Source organism: Cyprinus carpio, chromosome B9 (assembly GCF_018340385.1).
Source record: "Cyprinus carpio isolate SPL01 chromosome B9, ASM1834038v1, whole genome shotgun sequence".
NCBI lineage: Eukaryota > Metazoa > Chordata > Actinopteri > Cypriniformes > Cyprinidae > Cyprinus > Cyprinus carpio.
The window spans coordinates 26,801,330-26,812,786 of NC_056605.1; the positions used below are offsets into that span (position 1 = coordinate 26,801,330).

The 11,457-nt window shown below is 35.9% G+C and overlaps 1 protein-coding gene across 1 annotated transcript; it reads right to left on the minus strand.

Moving 5' to 3' along the window:
* Positions 1 to 1,372: 1,372 nt before the first annotated feature.
* On the minus strand, positions 1,373 to 6,357 carry LOC109050355 (spermine oxidase-like). The gene is made up of 3 exons (XM_042731776.1): positions 5,003 to 6,357; positions 3,940 to 4,123; positions 1,373 to 1,683 (listed from the first exon to the last, which is right to left on the minus strand). Exons 1-3 carry the CDS (start codon positions 6,181 to 6,183, stop codon positions 1,564 to 1,566), a joined length of 1,485 nt encoding a protein of 494 aa, XP_042587710.1. The 5' UTR covers positions 6,184 to 6,357; the 3' UTR covers positions 1,373 to 1,563.
* Between the last annotated feature and the right edge of the window lie 5,100 nt (positions 6,358 to 11,457).

Below are 11,457 nucleotides of genomic sequence, written 5' to 3' on the forward strand. Positions count from 1 at the left end.
AATACTTGTTTAAATCTTTTTTAAAGGCTTAGTTTGTCACGTCCCAGATTAAACTGTTTGTTAACTACTATTTCTGCTGGAAGAACAGCTTAAACAAGCCTATATATGTTATTTAATAGTTTTTATGACTTTTTTTGTTATTCTAAATAATAATAAATAAGGAAAAATAGTAATAATAAGGAATGAGAAGGAATGTCCAAACATTTGATTGGCAGTAGTTTATTCAATTAAATGAACAAATATAGATATTACCAGATAAACAATTAATTTAAAGGGGTCATATGATGTGATTAAAATTTTTCCTTTCTCTTTGGAGTGTTACAAGTTCTTGGTGCATAAAGAAGATCTGTAAAGTTGCAAAGACTAAAGACTAAAAGAGATATTCTTTATAAAAGTTAAGACTTGTCCACGCCCTCCTAAAATGCCTGGTTTAAACACGCCCCCACATGTCTATGTCACTGTGTGGGAAGATTTGCATAACACCGCCTAAATGTTCACACAAAGAAAGAAGGCGTAACTTTTATTCTCGCTGTAGTATTGCTGCTGCTGCCGCCATGTTATGTGTTTTGTTGTAAAAGCTAAACTACTTTGTTTGGCCTTCCAAAAGAGGACAATATCTGTTCGTCATGCCTGGTGCTGATCCGTGCTGGTTGCTGAGGAAATACATCAACTTCGCCCGTGGATTGCCGGATCGGCTTTCACCGTGGATGAAGCAGAGTCCAGCCCAGGGTCGTCACATGTGGTTACCGCAAGCCCGCCAGCCACTTCTTCGTCGAATCCGCCGGCCGCGCCTTTCTCAAGCCTGCAGTGTGTGACACTGTGTGACGCATTTTATGGAAGACTATTTCCTGACCCTGCAGAGTAGCCTACAATGCGTCTGTGATCAAAGGCTGTTCTATAAAGTGGGGCAGTTACAAATTTGCAAGAACAGTCTGGCGCTTCTGACTCACAGCCTGTAAGTACATTTTTATATTTAATGAATTTGCCACTGATGACTCAAACGCAAGCTTTGAGGAGTGAAGAGTAGCGCTTGTTGTTTGTCATTTCTCTGATCACAAATAAAGACATGGTTTTATGTTTACGCGACACAATGCATTAAAACACAGTATAAGTCATTATAATCAGTAATTATGTCTCCACTGGATGCAACAAATGCCTCAATTGTAATGGGTTTTATTGGTTTTGTCTGGACGTGCCGGGAGACGGCATCACAGTATGTCAAGGGGTGTAACCTTTCCGTCACACGCTTGAGGTATTCAGCCAATCACAACGCACTGGATAGCTGGCCAATCAGAGCACAGCTATCCAGTTTTCAGAACGATGAGCTTTGTAAAAATCGGCGCTTTTCAGAAAGGCAGGGCATAGAGGAGCAACAATAATGTACCTTATGTGGGAAATAATGTGTTTTTTAAACCTTAAGCCACATAAACACATTGCATTACACCAAATACACAACATAATGTTCTTTTTAGAAACGTCATATGACCCCTTTAAATCAAGGCAAATGAGAATGTTATCTTTATGAACAAAAGTATATGTAGTTCTCTCTTTGGAACATTATGCTCAATCATCGTAATAGCTTATGAGTCGCTCTGCTTCTCTGACCCCTGTGAGATACGCTCCATGGGTCGTGGTGTAGAAGTTCTCATGTGTAGCTTCACCAGCAAACAACACCTGTAGGTGCTTCAAAAACAAAGAGAAATACAAGAATTTTTTTATTAACTGAATCACTGCTTGAAACTGTCTTTTTCCACTATTGCAGTTTACATCAGAATGTGGACATCAGTGTTTTTATTGTTAAAACTAAAATAGTAATATTTTTCATTCACTGAGAAAAAAAAACTGAAATAAAAATTTAGAAATGTCAGCTTGGCAGCTGATTGCTATAAAATCAGTTGAAGTACTAAAATTACTAAAACTTAAGTAATAAAAATAAAGCTAAACAGAATATATACAAATACAAAAGAAAATAGTAAAATAAATATAAAATATAAAAAATATAAAAAGAAAAGAAAAAATATTAATATTAATAAATGCAATAATATTTCAACAATAGTAAAATAGCACTGGTTTATATATGACTGTTTGTTTGTAATAATCATAAGTTATGAAGATAAAGATTCCTAATATTTTGTACTATATAGATTAAAATTAAATGTGTGTGTATGTGTGTGTGTGTGTGTGTGTATGTGTGTGTGTGTGTGTGTGTATATATATATATATATATATATATATATATATATATATATATATATATATATATATATATATTAATATATATATATATATATATATATAGTCATGGCCAAAAATATCGGCACCCTTTGTAAATGTGATCAAAGAAGTCTGTGAAAATTTAACTGCATTGTTAATCCCTTTGATCTTTTATTTAAAAAAAAATCACAAAAATCTATCCTTTCATTGGATAATAAGAATTTAAAATGGGGGGAAATATCATTATGAAATAAATGTTTTTCTCTATTACATATTGTCCACAATTAACGGCACCCTTTTATTCAATACTTTTTGAAACCTCCATTTGCCAGTTTAAAAGCTCTAAATTTTCTCCTATAATGCCTGATAAGGTAAGAGAACTCCTGACAAGAGATCAGAGACCATTCCTTCATCCAGAATCACTTCAGACCCTTTAGATTCCCAGCTCCATGTTGGTGCTTCTTCTCTTCAGTTCACCACACTCATTTTCTATAGGGTTCAGGTCAGAGGACTGGGATGGTCATAGCAGAAGCTTGGTTTTGTGCTGAGTGACCCTTTTGTTGTTTTTGAGGTTTGTGTTTGGATTATTGTACAGTTGGAAGATCCAAACATGGCCCATTACAAGATTACTAATAAAGTCAGTCACTAATTGATTTTTTTATCTGTTGGTATTTGATACTATCAAAGATGCCATGTGTCTAAACAAGATGTCCAGGACCTCCAGCAGAAATAAAGGCCCACAACATTCAAAATACAGTAGTATATTTCATTGTACACATGGGGTACTTTTTATCCCTGTGTTCACCAAACCCATCTTGAGTGTTTGCTGCTAAAAAGCTAATTTTTTTGTTTCATCTGATCATAGAAGCCAGTCCCATTTGAAGTTCCAGTCGTGTCTGATAACTGAACATGCTGGAGTTTGTTTTTGGATGAGCTAGGATAATTTTTCTTGAAACCCTCCCAAACAACATCTGGTGATGTAGGTGCTGTTTGATCATTGTTTTAAGGTTTTCTGACCCCCAGGATTAACTATTTTCTGCAATTCTCCAGCAGTGGTCCTTGGAGAATCTTTAGTCACTCAAACTCCTTCTCACCGCACAGTATGGTGATATAGACACACATCCTCTTCCAGGCAGTTTCGTAACATTTTATGTTGATTAGAAATTGTTAATTATTGCCCTGATGGTGGAAATGGGAATTTTCACGGCTCTAGCTCTTTTCTTAAAGTCACTTTCTAATTTGTGAAGCTCAGTTTTCTTTTGCTGCACATCAGAAATATATTCTTTGGTTTTTCTCATTGTGATGGATGATTAAGGGAATTTGGCCTTTGTTTTCCCTCCTATTTATATTTCTGTAAAACAGGAAGCCATGGCTGGATAATTTCATGTTCATAATCACCCTGGAGTGCTCAAAATTGTGAATATGGATGGGAATATACTTCAGAGATATTTTACTCATAAGAATTTCTAGGGGGGCCAATAATTGTGTCCAACGTGTATTTGAGAAAAACATTTATTTCATACTGATATTTCCCCCCCATTTTAAATTCGTATTATCCAATGAAGGTCAGATATTTGTGAATTTTTAAAAATACAAGATCAAAAGGATTAATAATGCAGATTAATTTTCACAGCCTTCTTTGATCATATTTACCAAGGGTGCCGTTATTTCTGGCCATGACTATAATATATATTCAAACAATTAAACAAGTTATTAAGAGGTTACCTTCCTCCCTTTAGATTCATCTTTAGGAGGAAGAGGTGATGCTAATGCCTTGTGTGCTTTCACTCCATCAACACCATCAGGAATAAATGTGTAGGAGCCACGGACGTGAGAATCAGAACCCCATCTGGAGATCAGCATCTTTGAGACCTCTGGCACTGACCAGCCTGTGAAAGACCTGAGCAACTTCAAAGACATAAACACAATTTGTCAGCATTTTCAGATTATTACTGCTATTTACCAACCATATATTTTGGCCAACACGTTCCAACACATGCTTCTCACACTTGGTGCTCCAACTCTCCATATTTTAATGATCATAATCTTTTTCACATTTAATCATTGGTGTCTGTGATGGAATTTTTAAGCAATTACAGCCCTTTCATGGATGTTGGCTGTGTGAAGTTCTCTGTGGTTGGTTTTGTGGAAACAGTTTATTCAGTGTGAATATGGGCATTTGATGTCACTTGGTCACTTTTTCAGCAGCTCTGTGTTGTTTCAACACAATCCCTAGTGTTCAACCATCTCTATTATTCATGTTTGGTTTTTGCCCATTATTCTTCTCATGTCATGTCATGTCATGTCATGTCATTCTTTTTACATGCAGTCATGACTGTAAAGACTTGTTTTTAAAACACCAAATAATAAGGCTAAGGTTATAGATGCTCCTCCTAAACAGGTTCCCATGATGACATGTCACCCATTTCACTCAGCCCTTACCAACTACTGCTGAACACGCCTTACACTAATATGCAAACTATAGAATATAGACAATGACATAATACAAGATAATTGCAATGTTTGTTGTTTCACTGTAGCCTACCTAAACCATATTAACCCATAAAATAATGGGATAAGGGGTGTTCACATTATTATATATGTTCAGAGGTTGGTCAGAATAATGTGAACACCTTTCTATAAGAGTTTACCAATGTATTGCTTGAATATTTTCATAAAATTTTGTATACTAAAGCAGAAGGTCTTGCAGGTCAAGGGGGATGAATAATTTTGATTGCAACATGGAAAAATTATCGTATGTCATATTTAATAATTTATGTTACCATACCTTACACAGATATCTCGTATTTCACTGTCCTGAAGTTTCTCCATATACAGTGCTTCTCTACCTGTGATCCAGCCACACAGAGCAGTGGGATGACGGGCCACTGTATCAAAACCAGTGATCTTCTTGAACCACGTCTTCTTCCAGGCTTCTCCTTCAGACAGAGACTCATAAACATCTTTATCTTCAGGCCCCTCTTTCCACAACACCTGCACCCCAGCACAGTCATCTGGCCAGAATCTCTTCTCAAAAAACAAGAATATTTTGTCTACTATGCCAAAGTCGAGATTCTCAATCGCAGACAGCTTTGTTGGCGGTAAGGGTGGTTCAAACATGGTTGAGGCTTTGTCTTTGAGAACCCCCAGAGAAACGATGACAATCACGTGGTCTGCCTCAAAGCTCTGTCCATTTTCACAAACGACCTGAACAGGATACCTTTGGTCTTCACAATGGCCTTTTTGACCAATCCATCGGATGTTCTTGACAGGTGCATTACACTGGATGGTTCCTGAAGGTAGATCTTTCAGGAGAACATCTAAGACTGCTCGATAGCCACCGGGTCCCAAAGTGTTAAAAAATTCTCCCTCTAAAGCAGTGTAATTGCTAATTGGAGATGCAGACACCTCATAGAGGCTAGAGCAAGCCTCGTCTGTGCATTCATTCCTCTTGCACCATTCAAAAACTTGTTGGCCATCTTCTTTTGCTGCTAGAGGAGATTCACCAAAGGCATCATCCAGATAAGCACCCAGACTTAGTTTCCTGTGCTTGCGCTCAAGTTCCTCATCAAAAGCTTTGTCGGTGAGCTTGCTGAAGTGTGAACACACCTGATCTACAAGCTTTGTGGAGACCTGCTTCCCATCTTCTTTGAAAAAGTAATCTTCAGAGGTTACAGAACGGGACTTTTTGGATGCAGAAGTTCCCTCGGATAGCAGATTCTCTTCTTTTGCAATCTTGTACAGGGGGTTTCCTTTCTGTCCGTGGATCCAGTTCGCTCCAACTTCAATTATGTTCTCTGTGAAGGGTTTAATGGTGTGCACTCGACCTCCATCATTTCTTTCCTTCGCCTCAAGAACCAGGACATTTTCAAATCCTGCCTTCACCAACGTGGCTGCAGCAGCCAACCCTGAAAAACCTGAACCTACAATTACAACTTTAGCATCTTCTGGTCCAGAACAAGAGCTCATTCTTGCTGCTTTTTTGAGCTGTTTAGAAAGAGAAAGCTGAAAGTGTATTAATGTATTTGTAAGAAAAAATAGCAGCTCTCGCACAAAAACTTGCACAGGAGATAATGCACTGAGAGTAAAGCACTATGCCCTAAAAGAGGCTCCTTTATGTACCCATGCATAGAAACCTGAAGAACCTGTAAAACCTGTCCTCTGTAGTCATATCACTATTTACATAATCAGGTAGTCATGAGCCATCCAATGGCAGAATAAGATTTGCATTCTATAGTAGCCTACGCAGCATGACGTTCTCTCGTTTCACACTTAAAACTCCACAATAAAAAAAAATTTTTCTACTAAACAAAAAAAATAAATGAAGGAACACACATTGCTGTTTCTATAGGCCTACATCCACCTCAATGGTAGTGACAGTGTGAAGACAGCAATTTTAATATTTTCTAAATGTCTGTTGTCAGGAATGTCAGGAAAAAATTAAACACACTTTAAAAAAGAACACTTGACCCAACCCCCAAACTAATCTTGATTTAAGAATCTTCAGGTATTTTGACTGGAAACAAGAAAGCAAGAAGAGCATTTTTTTGCAGTGCAGGTTTAAATTCATGATGCATATTTTCATCAGGCAAAAATGGCATCTCCTTTTATACAGGATCCTGTAGTTGAGGAGGCAGCATTAATTTGTAGGCTAGTGAGTTGTTGTTGTTTTCATATTCACATGCATATTTATTTGAGAGGTACAATTTTTAAGTGGTAATTTTCTATAAAACAATACAGAGCACATTAGTAAACCTTACGAAAAAGAAGTTTATTCAAGTGTGCTATTAGTATACTTTTTTTAAACTAAAAATAGGAAAGAATGCTTTTAGTTTACTTTTTATGTACTCCCCAGAAATGGGCTTTATGTACTTCTCAGAAATATACTTAAAATGACATTTAAGTATACTTGACTTATACTTACAAAAAGTCTAAATATATTTGAACTATACTTGTGCTCCTAGAATCTGTGTTTTCATTGTTATACGGTAGAGGGCACTAGTACACATCTTCTGTACAGAATTTCCAAGAAAACACAAGTGAAGAAGAAAAAGAAACAACAGATACTAACATGTGTAATCTAACACGATCATCTGACATGAAACAGAATCAAAACTGTTACGTTATGGAATATGTATATGAACGTGTGGACCAATGAAGAGGTAATAATTACAGTCAAGTTTTGGGGTGTTGATCGACTCGATCTATGTTTTGATTATCATTTTGAATCCAATTCATAGTCTTTTTTCAGCTTTTTGTTCAAAATGTTGTTTCTTTATTTTTTAAATGACACTTAACCACATTAAAGTGTTTAAAAAAGAATGCATGAAGCTAGAATAAAATGTTTTTGTTTACAAGCAGATACCATCTTCTTTCTTTGGATGTTTTGTATGTTCAGATATTTATATAACAACAAGTACAGAGTATTTAATTAGTAAACTATTAGTATACCTATAAGTTCATTTTTATTATAATTGCAGTACAAACTACAAACATAGAGGTAAACTAGTTGTGTACTAAAAGTTTGCTACTGTTTTACTTAAAGTATACTTAAAAGTATACTTTTATATACTAGAAAGTGGGCCAATTTAGTCCCAAGGAGTTTTGAAACAGTACACTTACAAGTATACTACTAGAACACTGATATTTGTATACTTGCTACATAAAGTATACTTAAAAATATACTTGAAGTATGAACTTGAACTTCACTTAAGTATACTTAATACAATAAACTTGAAGTATACTACTTTCTGGTAAGGGAAAGCAGCTGTATGCAGAGTGGTAAGAAAAGTGTGCCTCAAACTTATGTTCTTTCAGAGAATTTTTGTGTTGTTTCCTGGTCATGAATCCGTCAAAGGCGAGTTTCACAGGACTGCAGCCAGATCATTGTTGTAAAAATAGTTTTAAATGAGGCTAATTTGATAAATGACATTCACTTGATAACATCTTGCAGTGACCTCTGGAAGTAACCTAATAATTAGAATTTCCTTCAGGATTTCCAGTGTGGTTGGATGCATTGATGACAAACGGATTAATGGAAGGAGGCCCGATGGAAGGATAGTGCAAGATATAGACCTATGCCATAACCACTACCACAGCTGTTAAATAAACACCAATTATTCATAATTTATTTAGTCATCTTTAAAATACAAAAGCAACAGTTTTTCTTTTTCCTGTTGGATTTTAAAATTCTTTCAATACTTGACCATGTCCCCTTCATCTGTCAGTGGTGGTGCAGGTTCTCCCCCTGAGAGCCTCTGCTTTCTTGCTGTTGGCTGAGTACAAGTCAGATGTCATTTCTGACAGTAATTTCATTACTGTAATTAAGAAATGTAACGGGTTGAATAAGAGAATATTTTTGTGAAAAAAGTGTTAGACTATGTGGAAAAGCTGCTGTGCATTGAAATAGACATTATGATATGTAATGTTTGTAAAGTCGAGAAGCCTGCAAACCTTTCATTGAATTGTCTTTATACTTAAATTTTAGCTGCTGCTAAGTTTTTTTTTTTTTTTTTTTTTTTGCCATTGGATACCATGAAAATTATTATTAGTTAAATAATTTACTGTTTTCATCTCTGATATTATAACAGTGATTAAGAATTAAACTTAAACATTGCCTCGAAGTATGCAGACGTCTTTTTGTCAGGTGCCATTGCCATGGTGAATCATAATTTTGGAGCTCCACTGTACATGACTTATCATAGTCGTGGTGCACACCATAAACTCAGAATGGATTGAACTAACACAACTCAACTGTTCTGAACCCGAAAACTCAGAGTTTCACATTTCAGGGTCGACCAGTGGTGGAAAGAGTACTAAGAAATTGATTCCTTTGTGTGCGTTTTAAAGGGGTCATATGATGCCATTTCAAATTTTCCTTTCTCTTTGGAGTGTTACAAGCTTTTGGTGAATAAAGAAGATCTGTGAAGTTGCAAAGACTAAGTTCAAATCCAAAGAGATATCCTTCCTTTATAAAAAGTTACCACTCGTCCACGCATGGGCGTTCTTGCGGTAGGCCATTTTTAGGGAGCTACTAGCCCCCCCTTAAAATGACCACTCAGCCCCCTAAAATTTTGACGATTACATAAACTGTACACAAATTTTGTGGCCCACCCCGTGTCCCCTTAAATTTCATATGAAAACGGCGGCAGACTTTTGATCGGCTCCTCCCCGTCTTTCAACGCGTTCTTTCAATCAAGACCCTCAGTGGGCACAGAGCGAGAAACAGAGGACACGAGGTGTCTTGTGTTTATCGATAAATTTTTTCTATAATATCATATGTGGCAGTTCTTTGTCATAAATACAGTTTACAAAAAACTATCATGAGGGAGCGCAATTGGTTCCACATTGTATTTACTGCGTTTACCCCTCACATCACACCACAGACTGTTTCCCCCAGAGAAATGAAGCACATATAAACAACATTCACTGTATAAAACGATGTTGCCAGTTTCATTTTAATATATATATATATAGAATATTAATAATTATATATATATAATATAACTATATATAATATATATATTATATATATTATATACCCTCATTGGGGGCTAAGCCCCCCTAACAATAAAAAAACTTGGAATCGCCCCCTGGTCCACGCACCCACCGAAATGGCTTGTTCTATCACGCCCCCACATCTCTACTTCAGTATGTGGGAAGATTTGCATAACGCTGCCCAGATGTTCACGCGAAGAAAGAAGGCGTGCCTCTGCTCATTGCCGAATCAGCTTTCACCGTGGACGAAGCGGAGTCCAGCCCGGGGTCATCACATGTGGTTGCCGCAAGCCCAATGGACGCTCCTTCGTAGAATCCAACTGCCACAATGTTCTCAAGCCGCCCGCCTCTGCTCATTCAGCTGGACTGCAGCTGCTACTCTAGACCGCCGCATCAGCCCTCAAGGGCTGCAAGGTTTGCGTGTGTGTGACGTTTGTTTCATTGAGAAAGTGAAACTACTTTGTTTTTGCCTTCCAAAAGAAAACACGACTAGAAATCATGTTTATAATGGGATTTATGGTTTTTTCTCGTCGCTCCGGCCGGATAAGGCATCACAATATTTCTGTCACACGCTTGTTATGTCAATTAGCACTGCATTATTCATATTACCTGGAAATGACCTGAAATGATATATATAATATATATATATATATATATATACCATTCTATATATATATTATCTATACTATATAATATTTTATTTATATATCACAGTACAGGTCACAACGTTGGAAACATTATATTTTTAAATGTTTTTGAAAGAATTTGCTTCTGCTCATCACGCCTGCATTTATTTGATCAAAATACAGAAACAAAATTATATTGTTGGATATATTATTACAATTTAAAATAATTGTTTTTAAATTTATATACTTTAAATTATCATTTATTTCTAGTGATGCAAAGCTGAATTTTTTAGGATCATGATCACATGATCCTTTTTCATAATATGATGATTCATTAATCAAAGTTTGGAAACAGTTCTGCTGCTTAATATTTTTTCAGAACATGTTGTTACTTTTTAGGGACCTTGTATGATTAAACAAAAAAAAAACGAAGCTTGTTTTTTTAAAATATAAATATTTTTGTAATAACAATATACACTACTGGTCAGATAATTTTGGGTCCTAGTATTTTTTTTCTTTCTTTTTTTTTGTAAATAAAATCACTACTTTTTATTCAGCAAGGATGTGGGTATTTAAATTGATAACAAGTGATAGTAAAAGAAAATTATTATTAGAATATATATATTATTAGAATTTTTTTTGTTTTTTTTGAAATAATTGCAGTTCTTTTTAACCTTTTATTCATCAAATATATTAGACAGAAGAGAACTGTTTCCAAACACTCATAAAAATCAGATATTAGAATTGATTTCTAAATGATCATGTGATAGACTGGATGCTACATGTGACACTGAAGGCTTTGGAGTCCTGATGTGAAAAATTCAGCCTTTAGCTGGATGCCTTTTCCATATAAGGGCATTAACGCCGGTCATAATTATTACTTCTAGTGGGCCGTTTTGGACTTTTTGCTACTTTCTGCGGCGAGAGCGCCCTCCCAGCTTTGAGGTCCTGAATGAATACATAAGCATGCAGTGCATCGTCCTCGTTTTGATATTGAACTAAATCTGATTTAAAAGAAAAAGTGATTTAAAATGCATATGATTGCCAGATAAATCATGGTTGATCTATCTATTTAATTAGACTCTGGTGTGCCATGGTAATATCGACGGTATGACCAATT